The sequence below is a fragment of the Festucalex cinctus genome, chromosome 6 (assembly GCF_051991245.1).
Source record: "Festucalex cinctus isolate MCC-2025b chromosome 6, RoL_Fcin_1.0, whole genome shotgun sequence".
Classification (NCBI taxonomy): Eukaryota; Metazoa; Chordata; class Actinopteri; order Syngnathiformes; family Syngnathidae; genus Festucalex; species Festucalex cinctus.
In genome coordinates, this window is record NC_135416.1 from 4819225 (window position 1) to 4836301 (window position 17077).

At 44.2% G+C, this 17077-nt stretch overlaps 1 protein-coding gene across 4 annotated transcripts in view; it reads left to right on the forward strand.

The window, feature by feature from the left end:
- Window positions 1–1459: 1459 nt before the first annotated feature.
- Window positions 1460–17077, forward strand: part of znf827 (zinc finger protein 827) — a 66427-nt gene continuing 50809 nt past the window's right edge. For 3 of the 4 annotated variants that reach the window (XR_013283827.1, XM_077523470.1, XM_077523472.1), the window contains exon 1: window positions 1461–1982. Coding sequence is in view for 3 of the 4 variants with exons in the window: in XM_077523470.1 (XP_077379596.1) it covers window positions 1940–1982 (43 nt within the window). In the remaining variant the exon portion in view is untranslated. Of the gene's footprint in view, window positions 1983–17077 lie in introns of all 4 variants that reach the window. The other variant, XM_077523471.1, reaches the window with a different exon arrangement.

Here is a 17077-nt window from a genome sequence, read left to right on the forward strand (position 1 = left end):
ATGCTGTATTTACTTTGTTTTGTTCAAGAGGAGACTAAGGGCAGCCAGAAAAAAGAAAACGCAATGTGGAGACTGTGGAGCATAATACTGCAAAAAGTGTGTCATTGAACACACAACAAACAAGAGAAATGAACAGAAACAGTAGTGGACAATTAACGTCTCTTGTATTCAAATTTGAGTCAAAAAGAGACTGAGGGCATCGCCACAGCAAAGTGGAGACTGTAGCAGGTAATAATAGTGCAATAACAAGAGTGCCTTATTTACTCAATGCATCAGCCAGAAGGATGACTATAACAAGCGTTTCCTGTATTTACTTTAAAGGGGACACATTTTATCCTAGTGGAGACTTAGGGCAGTGCTGCGGCAAGACTCTGGAGCATAATACTGCAAAAAAATCATCATTGAACGCACCAGTCGAAAGGAGACTACATACAACAGCTTAGAACAACAAGAGACGTCAATTTTATTCAAGAGGAGACTGAGGGCAACACTGCGGGTCACTGTGGCACAAAATATTCCAGTAACACAATACAACCTAATTAAATGTATCAGTCAGGAGAAACAACACAACAGACGATAAAGAGCATCTCCTGTATTCAAATTTGACTCAAATGGAGACTGAGGGCATCACTACAGCAGAGACTAAGGAACATAATAATGCAGAACCAAACTTATTGAATACATCACTCTTCACTCAGATGAGGGTTTACTGTAGATTAATTTTGCTCATCAGGAGACTAAGGGCAGATTTTATTCAAAAGGGGACTGAGGGCAGCACTGCAGCAAAAAAGAGATTGTGGCGACTGATATTGCAGTAAGAAAAAGTGGCTCACTGAATGCACCAGTCAAAAGGAGATACTAATAAACATCAGAGGATGAGGGTCTAATATTTAGTTTAAAGGGGGCAAATATTATCCAAGAGGAGACTGAGGGCAGAGCTGTAGCAAATTGGAGACTGTGGCGCATAAAATGCACCAGTTGCAATTAGGTGCACGTACAAACAACAGTACAGGTTTGCATGTGTTTCATAGAAGACTAAGGGCAGCTATGCGTCAAAGTGGAGACTGTGGAGCTTAATAGTGCAGTAATAAAACAGGGCTCATGGAACGTACCCGTGAGAAGGAGGTGCGCTAAAAGCTAACCCTAGCCTTTATGGATGGATGGATGGATGGATGGATAGATAGAAAAAAAAGTAAGCCAAACAAGCATTAAAAAAAAACGAAGACGTATGTAATAATAATCTAACTATTCCTCTGTAATATTCGTACAATTTGTGCAAAGTATAATATTCAGTGTGGAATACAGTACATAATGATACAGTGATGAATGAAAATACATCCAATATGTAGATGACAATATGGTGAACACGTCTGCTGTTGTTGCCAATGCAAAGCTTTTTGGGGGGCACCTTGCCTGTCGCGGGGGCGAGCACCTAAACCACTCGCCGCGTGTGTGTGTGTGCGCGGGCAAAAGCGAGCATGGCGTGCGTGCGTGCGCACGCGCGTGAGCGAGCGTGCGCGCGCGCGCCCGTCTGCTCTGCTGTTGCTGCCCTTTGATCCCCCGCATTAGTGTTAGTTAGGGGGGCTCCGAGGCGCACAGCAGTCAAGACAGCCGAGCGAGCGAGCAGGCAAAGCGGCCCAGGCGGCGCCCCCTCCTCCGCGGCCCGGGCTCCCCTATTTTTTCCCCCCTCTCGCTATCTCTCGTCCCCCCGTCGACCGACGGTCCCACTCTGAACCGAGCGAAGCCAACCAACCAAACGAGCCAGCCAGGTGCAAGACCGAGCGAGGAGTAGCGGCTTGCCCGCCCGCCCGCCTTCCTGCCTGCCCGCCTGCCGTCCGTCCCCTCCGGTCTCCTTCAAATGGGAGCGAGCCTCTTTTCTTCCGTCTCCCCGCGCCAGGACGAGAATGTGATTTAAAAAACAAGCGTTTTGGGGAGGAAAATGCCAAGGAGGAAGCAGGAGCAACCCAAGCGCCTGCCTTCACGTAAGTCTCGCGGCTTGTGTGCGCCATTCTCGGCGGGGTTAAAGAGGTGAAAGAGACAAAAGAGGCTAGGTTATATTCCTCCCCGGGTTCTTTTTTTTTTTTTTTTTTTTTTGCGGGTCCGAGCAAGGCAGCCATGTTGTTGGCGACGCTTTCGCCAGCCCCCAGAGCAGCGGGAGGAACCATAAGCGAGCTAGACGTTCATAACCGATTTTTCTCCCCCTCCAAAAAAAACAAAAAAAAAAAAAAAAAAGCAGCTCGCTAAAGGTTGCGGGTTGTATGTGTGTGGGGGGCAGAGGAGGAAGAAGAAGAAGAAGGTGGTGTTGGTTAGCTGGGGGGGAGAGAGAGAGAACGCCGCCGCGGTGTTTTCGCTAACATGTCCGCCTGGTTAGGTGGCTTCTCCGGGGGCGGAGGGGGAGGACCCAGGGAGTGTGGCCGCAATAAAACGAAGGGTCAGCCGGATCAGACGAGCCGGAGTCTGGCTTGGCTTGCTCCCCGCACCGTTAGCATTAGCTAGCACCCCAACTTCATTCGCTTATACAAAAGAAAGTATGGAAAGATGTTTTCCCCACCATTTTCTAGCTATCCGCTTGTCAAGAGTGGCCATGGTCGGTCACCTGAAGTTCATGGTCCCCCTCCCTCCTCCTCCTCCTCCTCTTCTTCTTCCTCCTCCTCCTCCTCCTCCTCCTCCTCTTCTTCTTCTTCCCCTTTGCAGCCATTCATTGCAGACAGACTTGGATCAATAACGCGGTTAGACGTGGGGGAAGCGACACAAATGCCAATGTCGTGCCGCAGTAGCCCTCTTTTTAATAATAACAACACCAACCCCCTCCCTCTAGCCTTTCCTTCCTTTTGCGAGCTTCCCACTTTGTCTCTTCAAATTTGACCCGCCATCATATGTTTGGATCCCTTTATCAGCACAGGCAGGGAATTAGTGGAGGGGTGAGGGGGGCTGCAGTTGCACACGAGGGTCGCTATGGGTTCATAGTGGAGGAATGACTGGAGAGGTTGTTTTTTTTGGTTGCTTGTCTCGCAGTGTTTTGTGATGACACCATTATGTACTTTATGACACTATCAGGGGTCAACAAATGTCAGCGTTGTGAGGCGTATCACTCGCTGGTTTGTTTTGGGTGCTGGCTGACTTTTGGGTGAGGGAAGTGGGAGGACACCCGGATTTGAACCCAGAACCTGAAAGGTAATGGTACCAGCCAGTTTGAAATCATTTTGGAGAGCGCTTGTACTCCAGTGGTTTTCATGTCTTGCCTCACACTTCTGAGGTTTTGTGATCAAATCTTTTTAAGTTGCATTTAAATTTAATTGATGAGGAATGCATTGTGAATCATGCACAAATCTTTTCCAGCAAAACCTTACAGTCTGGATGATGCAGGCTGGGCAAGAGTTGCAGATACACGTGTGCATGGATTTTGGTCCCATTTTGTCCATAATTGTGTAACGCTCAAGCAATACTGGATGCTACTGTTGGACAGAAGCTTTGCTGCACATCCTTGCTTGGAATTGGCTGGCATACTGTGATCAATCCCCAGGAAAACTAGGCAATGATGCATCATTTTCGGCTATTGTTTTACGAATCAATTTCATGCGCATGTGCACAATTGTGTCACATTCCCGTTCAGCAACTCTCCTATGTTGTTTTAGACACTTTTTTTTTTTTTTTTTTTTTTTTTTTTACATTGCCTATGAATTATTGTGACACGGTTACAGCCACAGTCCTGCCAAAAATGTCCTGTGCAATCTAACCACATCATTGTGAGAGCGTAGCGGTCCCTCGGCCGACTCTTCTTCTCCTCCTCCTCCTCCTCCTTCTCCTTCTTCTTCTTCCCTCCCCGCCTTCGTCGATTGTCTATTTTTTTCTATTATTTTTGATTTTCTCACAACTTCACAACTGACAACCTCACTCTCGCCGGTGCCTTTGCGACGTGCACGCACTCGTGGCAGTGGAGTGACACTGCAATGTGAAAGGGCATTGTATAGCCACTAGCTACTGTCTGTAGCGGCTTGTAGCTAGCTGGTGCGGCACAAGCAAGGATTCCCACAATAGATCCCCAGCAGCCTTTATACAATTTATATCATGCACACCGCGGATGTTAACTTATGGCCCTTATATCGCAATTCTAGGATTCAAGTGAAAAATAATGGAATTAATCTGTCTTCGTTATCCATCCCAACAGTGCTTGTCATACAGGGTGGCAGGTGAGTCGGAACCTGTCCTGAAATGACTTTTTAAAACAAGCTGCCACCTGTTTTTGCATGACAAAAACTTCCATTACATGGATTTTGTACTAGCCCCTCGTGAGGATAAGCGGTACGGATAATGGATAATGGATGGATGGATGCTGGTAAGCTAACGTCAATTAAATAATGGCCTCCTCGCTAATTGACCCCCAGCCTCAAAAGATACGAATAAAGATGATTCTTGGGCGAAAGAAGAACCCTCAGAGGACACATGCAATCCAAGATTCGAACCCAGAACCATGTGACTGTGAGGCAGGCAGCTGACCACTACACATTGCCCATAAACCGGTATTTATCTTTACAGCCAATGGTTTTAGGATTAGTCGTTGCCGTTAGCCTATTTGTCCCATTTATGCATTTCTATGTTGTTTTGTGTGAACAGTATCAGTCTGGAATATTGTACTGAGCAGCTAAGATAACCAACATGTGGCTAATTTGCATCAGAAACTTGCATTCTCTGGGGTCTGGTTTTGTCAAAAGTGACCTTAAAAACGCAATGCAGCTCATTTTCTGGATTTCATTACATTATTGCCAACTTTTTGCTACATTGTCCTGAGCAGCCAATTACAATCAAAACAAAATTGTTCACCATGTTTTATACTGAGCAGCCAGGACCAAATTCCATTGCTAAACCACTAGTTCTTCACTTTTTTTTTCTATTAGGCACCACTGGTACCTTTCTCTGGTGGCATCACAGCATAAAAGCCAAAGACAAATCTTTTTGCCGTTTGACAAGAAGGAGAACTGAGTCAAAATGTATTATGACCCCTAGTATGACCCCTAGCTTCTTGTGCTAACTAGCTGCTGTATGTTTGTCACTTGCGATACCAGTGAGCTCATGTGGCGCGAAAGAAATCACATGAACGGCGGACAAAGCGGGAGGAAGAAGCCGCATTGTTGTCATTTCACATATGCAGCTGACATGAGGTTGTCCTTGTCTGACTCGTTGTCACCTTCTGAGGGTGGGGGTACGAAGTGAGGAGCGACTTGTGTAGTATGTGCAAAACTGCTGTCATACAGATGTTGGCTGTCATGTCTATGTTGATGTCTATATCTATGTAGTTTTACATTTTTTTGTTCACTTAGGGCCTGATTTGTTAAGTTTGTGTATGCAAAAACAGCTGCAAACCTGATTGTACACGCAAACAGAGGTAGAAGCTGATCAGCTAACTGGGTGCAACCAGGATTGTGCCTGCCAAACATTCTGCCATATTGCAGAATATGGAATTTTGCGCATTGTGGGAGGAATGAATGTGAATTGATTACTTAGCTTGTGCAGTTTGGTTGATCAACCCTAAGATGATTGCGCAGAAATACTTTGCGTCTCATCTGCAACGCAAACGTTGCCACGGTAGAACACCCTAACTTAGTAGCATCGAGGGGAATTTTTCTGCTCGCGTAAACAGTTTTGAAATGTCAACAAAAAAATTGCGAGCCATATTTGTCTGTTCAGCAGTGTAATTTTGGGGTTTCAGACTGATCTGAGACCTGATTTCTTAACCAGTCACAAGAAGGAGTCATGCTTTATTACCTGTGACAAATTCTGTGCGTCTGGGTTGTTTTAGAGCGAATTTCTGCGTGTGCTGGCCATAGTTTTTAAACACAATTTTATGCAGGTTGGCCACCACGGCTAGTTAAATCAATCAAATCATTGTTTGTATGTACTTGCTTGCTTCCCCCAAATTAGCGGCTCAACCAATTTACTTTCTCTAACTCAGTAATGTGATTGTTTGTGGTGTACTAAACCTAATAATTCCATCACTTCAAACTTTGTGTGCTTGCCACCCGTTTAAATCCCGCCTTTATAGACTACAGAGAGACACAGTTCCAGTTCTTGGCACTAGTTTCATGTTGGTTTCTGGATCTAAAAGACCAGACCCTGTCCCAAAGGTTTCCGGACCTCTCAAAAGTGCCAACTCACTTATTAGGTTCTTCTTTTGTTCCCATTATTATCTCCCTAACAAAATTCACACAACTCCTACATTTTGCCATCAGTCTGGGCAGTGAGTGAAAGCGTAGACTGCAGTGCTGCATTAATTTTTGGCGCTAACTAGCCAGATAGCCAGCATATGGTTAGCTTCTCTTTTCACTTGTAATCACAATTAGTTTTACATTACTTTTAGGTTTGATTACTTTATATACGAATGGCTCTTTATCAATGTGGTAATCTGTAGTGTACTCTATACAGTACACAGGGTGTTTGTAATATCACTGTGCACTTATGTTTTTATTACGTTTTCAGTTTAGAGTACTTACTGAATATACCTCTTGTATCCTCGTATCTGTGTGCAGCATGGAAAAGTGAGCATGTAAACGTGTGTGTGTGTGTCTCTGTCTGGGTCGTAAGCTCGGTATGGAGGTCACGGTACAGTATGGCGCCGTCACTCTTGACAAGTAAACATGACCTTTGTTTGCCGCCGTGAAAACCACTCTTCTTCCTCCGTGACCTTGCAGCACTCTTTTTATTTGTGTCGTTTTTAACTTCCTTATTACACGCCCGTCCGTAAATTCCGCGAGGGACACATCCAACAAGGACGCCACCGCCACGTATTGTTTGTCAGCGTCGGGTGCCGACCACACAATCGGAAAAGGGCACTGCATCGTAGTGTCAGTAAGGGAGTGTGGCCTTATAAGGCATTGTGACAATTATGAACTATAGTTTCACACCATCACATCTGCAGTTTTTGGTACTCGTTGTGTTCCTGGAACTAAAAGTTTCCAGTTAGTCCTTTTCGAGAAAGGTGCCTGGGCTTCTCAAAAGTACGACCCCGCTAATAATGTGTTGGGTTTTTTTTCCCGGCCCTTATTTTTGCAGGTGTGTTTATCCTGGTGACAAAAAATTGTACTGGTAGGTAATACTGGTGGGGAAAAGCCCCGAAGCCAGTTTTATTTGGCAACATGACTTTTTGTACTGGGCATGTCATGAGGAGACCCATGAAAATGTCTCAAGAACCCAATGCCCAAAAAGACACAGGAAGTCTGCCATTATATGTAGTGGCCAATATGATTTTTTCTTTTCTTAAATTAAAATTTGTTATGCTATAGCTTGATTTTATTTGTTATTTGAAGATTGATTGTCATTTAATATATACATTAAAATCTCGTTGAACTTTTTGCAAGGGTAGGGATGACGTGAGCCACTCACATTTTACTTGATAGCACCCTCCAGAGAGTCCAGAATTTTTTGAAAATTAATTTCCCGAAGCCATTTTCACTTAGTATCATAACATTTGGCAGACTTGTCTGTCATGACAAAGACACAGGAAAGTCTGTCATTTTTGGTTTGAAGCAGCCAGCCACTCAATTTGGCTATTTCCAGGGTTCCTTCAAATACCGACTAGTCCTAGAGAGATTTTGTCTGATGCCTACCAAATATTTTTCAGCGCTTCACCCATTCCATGTGTCATCATTTGCTTTCTGTCGCCTGTGCGGCGGCAACTTGACTTCATTCATTGGCATAGCAAAGAATCTCCCGGGACTGTGTCGTGTGTGTGTGTGTGTGTGTGTGTGTGTGTGTGTGTGACTCACAGTGTAGTTGAGGTCGGAAACGTGGCCCGGAAAGTTGACCATTCTTGAGTCCGCGCGAAGGCATGTTGCTCAGTTGACAGGAAGTAGAGCTGTGGTGACTTTTTAGAAGGTCTCTTGGTGTTTCAGTTGGTTGTACCAGCCATGTTTCGCCAAGGAGGTAAGCACTTCCCATCTTGAAAAACAGCTTATTGTTTTTGCTTTATGACTTTGGCCTGCATTTCTTAAAAGGGAGGCAGAGGGTATTTGTACTTATGGAGTGCCTGCTTAATGGGATTTGTCCTGATTCCGTTGTAGTCGACTGGGTGGGGGGGGAGTACATAAAGTAACATTAATTGGTTGTTCTGTATGTCGGGTAATTTGTGTAAATAAAACAGTTGCGAACAAGCATTTTGGCGGTGATGTTTTTGCTAACGTTGCTGCTCTCGGATCAATCTTGATTTGAAGCAGTTGAGGCAACATGAAGTGCTTTGTTTTGCTGCAACCAGTAGAGGTGTACTGTAATGTTGAGTCAATCAACTATGCTATACAGCCATGAGCATTTGAGATCCAACTTTTTTTTGGTAAGCATCGTTGTTCCCAGTTACACCACTGGCATGGAAAAGGGTCTTTAGAACACTAAGAATTTTGTTTTTTTCTGGAGAAATACTATATATGAACAAATTTACAATCAATGATACATGCATTTTCGGTAGAATTTATCAATAATTTAAATACCCATATTTGATAAGAATTATTTTTCAAAATTCTGAAACATTTTGCTATGATTGTCCATGCATTATAATTAAATCTGTTTAGTCTTGTTTAACTGTCCATCTAAAATCACGTATCTTGAGTTTATAGTTCACTTTGTGTACAATATGGGAACAAAATGCTGGAGCAGCATAGAAACTGAAAATAGCTATCAATAAGTTATGATGAATGTTGGACGTAATGTCAATATTGCTAACCAGAGGCTGTACTGTATTGTGTGTGTTTGTTTTTTATGGAAACGATGCTGCTTTTTGAGTGACACCATCAAAGAGAAGTAATAGTTTTGTAGTACGTACCAACAGTAATATTTCTAACTGTATCAGTCAGTAGGTAGAGACACAGCATCTCTGTGTGAAATGGCAACATTTTCCATTCATTTTCACCAATTCTGCCTTCCTTTTGTCACCCTAACACCAATGACTTGTTCGTTTTCTACCTTTGTGACATGGCGGGCGGCTCTCTGGCTGCCTTCCACTCGCTATGATTATAATGACCTTGCTGCGGCCTGGAGTTGAAAACGTTGGATTAAGAGGAAAGGAAAATGAGAGGAGGTTTCCATTTTGCCCTTGGCGTAAAATTTAAGGGGAAATTTCTGTCCAGAATCCCCCTTCTCTCACTATCACAACCCCCTCTTCCTCAGATGGATGCTCATTGGGGTCTCTGGCTATGTCGGTCGATCGGAGCTCAAGCGAATAATGATACACAAGCTTGAACTGGGAAATGAATTCACCACGCGCTGTCACAGGCGGCTATTGCAGCACCGGTGTGTGTGTGTGTGTGTGTGTGTGTGCGCGTGTTCTTGATAGTACCTGAAATCACTGAGGCTGATGAGGATTAACAGTTAGCGGGGTAAGGTTTAATGGGCCCAGTTTCACAAAAGTAGCAAGGCCCCTATGCTTGGATCGATGGCGACACATAAATGTTAACCTTATTTGCTGCTCGAGACAAATGAGAGTGCACGAAGGCAAGGCAGTCGCTTTTGTACTGGAACTTGAAAGAACACTTTACGCACTCGTTTTATATATTTCAATATCATATTTCGCATTGCTCTCTCTCTCTCACAATACAGAGCCGTCCTTTGAGGCAATTTGCATAAAGACGTAAGAGTATGTGGTCAGTGGTCACACATTACAAAAAGGCTCACTCAGTTACTGCAATACTTAATATTATTATTTTATGTTAGCTTTTTTTTACTGTCATAACGTAGGTTTGTGATAGGATACAGCACTTTCTAACGTGTAGAAACTGCAGTTGTTACGTCACCATCATAGAATCATAACTCCTTCGTAATTTGTAAATTGTAAAAACATTTTTATGACGAATGCACCAAATGACTAGTGATTGTGATCAGGGAAATGTATCTTTGTATTCACTCGTTTGAATTTTTCAATCTTTTTTTTCAAAGAACCACTAAGGGCCATTTTAAAGCAATGATTAATTCACCAATCATGTTTAAAGATTCATCCTCGCAAAGCCAGTACGCTGACCCTCAACAATGCCAGGATTTTTCTATGCTCTGATTGGTTAGTTAAAACTTGTTACAGCCAACTTTAATTATTATTATTTAATACATATTTAATACATATTCATAAATTTAATAATCCATGTATCTTATATGAAAAATTTTATTAAAAATGTCATTATTTTTGCCGTGTTATTGATTCTGTACTGCTCCAGATGTATGTGCTGTTATATTGCGATTTTGTACAGTATTGATGTTTTCTACAATTGCAAAGTGATTGTGTTTTTATTAGGAGTGAGATTAAGTTGGGAAGGTAGGGCCCTACTGAAGGTACAAGTACCATACATGCCATAACACAGCTTTTACTTTGAAATCGGCATTTTTCAAGCATGTTCGTTCCGCAAAATTGAGGCATTAGGGCCGTGTCACTTCTAGTGTTTTTGTAGTCTGTGCCACCTGTGCCGTTGATTTACCAGTAAGTGCATGAACAGATGCAACATATTAGTTGTGTGGGTTTTTCCTGGCTCAAATTGAGGCAGAGGTGGCGACTACCAATACCAGCCGTTTCAGGCTGGAGGTGGCAAGTAAATTAGGTGGAGGTGGCCGCCTCTGAATTTTGTACAGAGGAAAAACCCTGGATATGGATTTGATTTTTGATTTTTTAAAATTGTGACATAAACATTTTCCTAATGGCTCCTGTTACGTATCTGGTATCAATCAGAACACCCACTCCTCTCCCCCCCCTCCTTCCTCCCTGCATGGAATGGAAGTGCCTGAGTCTCGCTAACGATCCCCCCCCCCCTTTGTGTTGACAAGTCGCAACACGGAGATCTACAGCTCGCAGAGCAGCCCTTTTTGGCGAGTAGTGGCAATCTCGCAGGAGTAGCGAGGCTTTCAGCTGGCAGCGTTTCACACGGAACAGCTCGCCGGTGCAGCTGGGAAAGACAGAGCGATAGAGCAAGCTGCTGGTGGCGGAGAGGCTGCATGCGCGATAGATGGAGGGAGGGAGGGACGAAGTGGAGAGGAAGAGCCGCTAAGAGCTCTGGGCGGTTTCTCTGTTGTTGTTGTACCACACAAGTGCATCCAGGCCCTGCAGGACAAGCCTTTAACAGGCATGAGGGATGGAGAGCATGAGAGGAGGAGGAAGAAGTGGAGGAGGTGGTGTTCAGTGCCAGACGCCCGCTCTAAACAGCGCGGTGATTTATCGCTGGACGCTCACGTTTCGCTCCTAGAAAGCCGCTAAATGACTTTGTAGGGGGGGGGGGGGGGGGGGAAGCTGCTTAAATCATCTGAGAGTAGCGAGTAACCATTTGATCAATGCAGAACATGCACAGCGTTGCCTAACCGGTGAGTGGAAATTGGAAAGTTTGTGGCTCAAATTGTTGCACCTGATTCAACTTTAATTAAGTTTTTCATTCATTGTACTTGGAGCGTGGCACCACGCCGCTCACGCTTTAGGCCACAGTCAAAACTCCACAGTGGTACAGTTTGGGCTGAAAAGACATTTCATGAGCGAAATCAAACGTCAAAAGTCAAACTATCATTTAGGAAGGATTGTTGCATCAGCAAATCTTGCGAGACTTTGGCTCACAGAGCATCTTTGCATCTTTGCTTGGATGTCACTAACAAATCTTAGAATTGAGTATCCTTGCGATTATTACATTGAAAATTATTGTTTTGAGGCAGAAATTTTTGTGTCAACCCGTTTTTGTGGTCGACCTTTCACCAGGCCTGTTTTGCCCTTTTTGTTGTGGGTGCCAATGATTGAAAAGAGCGTATGCGACATTCGAAAATTACCATATAAGCAATGCATTATGTATTACTAATAATTGATGTAAATACACTAATGAATTTTAACATGCCAGTGCTAACATAATTAGCATGTAGCTGAGATCATGACAAATGACATCAACAACTTTGCATGATGTCTACAAATTTTAGGAGACCTCAGATTAGAAATTGTCGATTAACTGCACGCAGATAACTTTTTTTGTTGGCCCTTTGAAAGCTATTTTGCAGCTACCAGTGAAGTGATAGCAAATGGGGAAAAGTGTGACGACAACCAATGGCAAAACTGGAAAAGGTTTAGCCGTGCATATTCTCATGTCAACAACCGCATTGAATTCAATTAAATTAGTTTCATTGAATTAAATGTTACCAATCAGATGCTAACATAGTTAGCATGTGGCTGTAAACATCGTGGCCAATGACCTCTATCTCCATCGGGGAGTCTTCAGCTCATTAAGCATAACAAGGACAGACTCCACAAGTAAATGGTTTTTCTTTACTTTTTACTTTTTTTGGTACCTTTTTTTTTTTTTGTCATTCTACAGCAACAGGCTACCAACCGCAGTACACGTTGCATTCAGACTGCAAATCAAGGCCGTGCAGTTAATCGAGCTATTTACTAAAGTGGGAAACTATAAGTCTCAAGTTGTGCTAATCAGCGTATGTATATATTTGCAGGCTTCTTAAAATGGCTGCCGGCCAACACGGTGATCTTTGACCCCCCTCCTTGCCAAACGAACGCATTCTGCTTGGCACCGCACTGTGCTGTGACCTCACTTCCTGTGTGGGTAGACGAGTGCAGGAGGCATCTCATGCGCAGCCTGCCTCTATTTAGCCTTTAATGCACTAGCCAGGCTAAACCACCACCACCACCACCCTCATCTCTCTCCTTCCTCTTAGTGTGTTTTCACATTGCAGTCAAGAGGAAGCCATAGGGCTAATGTCTTTTAACCAGGCCTGCTAACATCTGCCCGTGTGATGCAGTTAAACGGGGACAGTGAATAGAACGGGAATGGAGTTGGGTTTTTTTCTTTTTAATCGACATGCGTTTGTAGCTAGCTGACAAAACACTACATCACCTCTAAAAACTGTGTTTAGCCGGCGGACAAAATTCCAGAGAGGTCATTTAAGTGGCATCACCTCAGAAAGCCGCCGTCGGCGTGGCGTAAGGTTCATTACAAGGCGGGAAGTGCAATTTGAATAATTTTTTGGTAGGTTGAATAGATTGCACCAACTTTGTTTGGGTGGTGAAAGAAAAAACATGGCTTTAAAAGTTTTCTAAAGTCAGTAAAAAGCAATATACAGTAGCTACAGTACATGTGAAACCGGGAATTGTCTGGATTGTTGTTTTATATTTTGGTGAGTTGGGTGCAGGAACTCAGTCAAGGTGTTGAAGGGTGTATGTGGCTTGGCTCAAAATGTTTTTGAAAGACTACACTACTAGGTAAAACATAAACTAGAGCCAACTATCTGTGTCTTAAAGAGGGTACGAGATAGTTTCAAGAAAATCAGGGAAAGGCAATTCTGCTATGTAAAATGCACTCAATTTGGTTTGTTCTGACGTTTTTTTCATGGTTTGGAAGATTGTTGTCTCAAGGATGCGGTGGGCCAATTTGTCAAGGTGTGCAAGCGGGTCTGTGGCTTAAACTTTGGGAAAGTTCTACTTTGTAAAATCTACATCGCTAGTTGGGTTGTTTAAAAATATGTTTCATGTGACAACTGTTGCAGATTGTTAAAACGGGTGCAAAACTATACAACATCCACTGAGCAGCAAGTTGCCGAGTAGACTACATTCTTCCATACCGCGTCAGTGATGTTAAACAGAAATGTTTAAAGAATTTAAAGAAAGATGGAAAAATGCACAGGAGTGTGGTAAAAGGAGCTTGTGATTCCCATTACTGCATTAGCGCCATTTTGTTGCAATGAATACATATGGATATGGATGGCGTAGCCCACATGGTTTCTTGTCTGTCATGCCTTTAATCCCCCAGACTCAGCAGGGGAGTGCTCTGAGGCACATGTACCCTATTTGCGTTTCCTCCAGCAGGTTTTACTACATAGATTAAAATCATGGAGAATGTCACATACGATATCCCACCAGAGTTGGCACACAACAACGCACCAAAATCCCTAAGTCTATCCCCAAAGAAACCACGTTTACTGTCTAGCTACATGAATTTTTACATTCCCTTTTTCCAACATTTTTAAGCAGTGCAACCTCTTTAAAACTGATCAAGTTGACAGTAGCGCATTCTGTTCTCATCACCTTATTACCAGGACCATGTAATTGTTTGAAAACTCTGTTGCGTCCTGGGCATTTCGCGGGCGTCCACTCTCTCCGCACTTTCAGCGCTTTGACCTTGTCGTATCCGGCAGCCAGAAATGAGATCATCAGCGCGGAGACGAGAAGCCGACACGTCTCCTCCACCTACCGGCGGCTCTAAGTGACGGTTGTCATAGCGATCATTATGCCACCGAGCCTACTCGGGTAAGTGAAGGATGGCTTTGAATGCGGCAGCCTCGGGTCGCAACCTGGTTACGGCGAGCGATGGGGAGCCGCGCTTGCGGCGAGTAAACAAGCGTATCGTCGCCAATGTGTCTCTATATAGGAAAAGCGAGGCAGGTATCGGTGTAACAGCATGTGGCCAACAATGCCTCTCATTCCCATCCGCTGCCCTGGTTTAACATGGAGATTGGAAACAGAATAACACCTCCACCCACTTCCCTCATCCTCCCTGGACCTGCATGTAAATTAGCGGTTAGCATTTCTCGCTAGTTTCTCTCTTTCTCTCCCGCTTGCCTTTTTCGGCAAAGGAGTGCTAGTAGGAGTAGGGACCAGGACAAATCCTGATTAGTGTTCTCGTCGTCCTTTAGTGGCGCCCCAGCCAAACGGATGTCAAACCAATAGCGGCCGCTGAACAAAAGGTGCCCAGTCCCCCCCCACCCCTTCGCTCATCCTCTTGGCTCCTCTGCTCATTGCGGGGGATGCTGAGAGACAAGCATTGGGGGTGCGTTTACACGGCGACAGCCAAGTAAAAACGAGATTTTTATTATTATTTTTCTTTCAAAAAGAGGATGGTCGTCATGAAGTTGAGTTGGAGTGAGTTGGTGCACCCCCTCCAACTCACAAAAACAAATCGTGTTCACCCCTTTGAACACATTGAATAACCTTAAATAAATCTCTGACACCTCAACCCTCCCTACCCAACAAAAATAATTGTATGCAGTCGAACAGACTTTTTTAAGCCTAGTACAATTTGTTAGTTAGTTTGGTCAACACAATCAGTAATTAAGAACCAGAATCAGGGTTCAACACCCTGACAGTTAGCACACCCTTCATTCCTAACACTGGAACACCCTCAACCCAGCAGGAAAAGCAGCAACAGTTGTACCGCCCTAGCTATATTCATTTTACAAAGTAGAAATTGGAGACCCTTCCAACTCAATCGAACACCCAAAATTCCAAGCAAACTGTTTACGACCAGCTCTGTTCATTTTACATAGTGGAATGGCCATTCTTAGGCTTTTGAAGCCATGCAGCCGCTTAGCACCACGACAGAGTTGAGCCACCCCTGTCATTCGCATCTCAACTGCCAGAAAAATCCAAACAAACCCTGTTGAGTGGTTTACGTAGAACAGCCTTTCCCAAACACACTCGCTTCTACACCCCAACATAATTGGCGCACCATACCCCTACTTTGTATCTCGTGACGACTGAAAAATTACAGGACTCGGCCGCCGCCGCCGCCGCTGCTGATGAAAACGCATCTTAATTAATTCACAGCAGACACGGGTGTCAAAGTGGCAATCTCGAGAAGACAGGCTGCAATTCTTTGGGCAAGAAAAGTGTGAAAAGAACAGGCCATCACCCTGCTGTGTAGTTTTCTGGCATGCCGAAGCAGCTCACAGAGGTGATTGTGTGTGTGTGTGTGTGTGTGTGTGTGGGGGTGTGTGTGTGTGTGTGTTTATCTGTGTTTTTGTGTCTGTATGTGTGTGTCTGTGCAAGAGAAGTGAGAGCGAGTAGGAGGGTGGAAGGTGGGAGTGTGTAAGGCGTCCATGTATTGTTTGTAAACCGCCATACTGGCAAAAAACGGGGACATTTTGATGCTGCGTTTTTAGCTGCCGGTCCACCCAGGGGAATACAAGGCATATTCCAGTGGGAGATGGATGCATGCAGAAATACTTTACATTATTTTTGTATTCTCTTATGTAAATATGACATGATGTCGGAGTGATGGAGACACCGTAAAAGCTGCAGTTTATTTAGGATTGGTTGTAATTGATTAATCCTGATCAGATATGCGTTTGTACTGCGTAACGACATAGTAACACAGCAGCCAATGAGGATGAAGAAACTCAGCATGGATGTTTAGCATTTTAATATGTTTTAAATTCGGTCGCTAAAAAAACCAAGAGACAGATCTTGAAAAATCAGCTGACTTACTGAACCATTGTAAAACCTGGCATAAATATGCTGTGCGATTTTTCTATTCCAACCGGGCTGGACGAGCTATTCGCTGGTGACAGAAAGTCAAAATCTAGTGAGGGATGCGCTAACACCCTACGGCCTGACTGGTGCGCCACAACTCTGCTAATCCTCCCCAAATTAAATCTGAACAAACCCGGTTATCGAGCAGCCCTTCGAAGGCCTTTTTAGGTTCACAACCCATTTGACAAGCCAACATTACATGATAACTACAGTGACATTTCTAACTGCGTCACATGCCCTAAAAGAGATGCTAGCAACAAAGTACTGTGCTTCATTTTTTATTTTTTTTTAAGGAGTTCAAGGTGGACCTGATCAAATGCTCTTGCAGGGCCGTATGTGGCCCACAAGCCCTAGGTTCCTCACCCTTGACCACGAGCAGATACTTAACTAAAGGATTCACATCGGAAAAATGCATCGCCACACATCTTCCCCGTAGCTGTGTCTTTCTTACGGGTGGGTTAAGAAGGTTAGGGCAAGGGGGTGAGATCGCAGGAAGGAAGGCAGCGAGTATGGATGTCGTGAAGAAGGAGCTGTGGCAGTAATTAAGTGTCCGGCTGGGCCCTGGCAGGGGTTGCCACGGCTGCAGGCTATGCTAATGAGCGCGCCCGGCGGTCAGGACTGCCTTATTAGCGCTCGCTGGACAATATGGTGGGAGAGACGCTCCACTGGCGGCAACCGAGTCTCGGCAAATGACTAACGGTCCTCCAGAGGAGGAAGGTAATTCTATTAATTGGCACACGGTGGATCAGGATGGCTTCGTCGAGAATCCTTCACTTTAGCTCTTTTGCACTTTTTAATGTCACCATTTCCCCGTGGCAGTGCTGTATT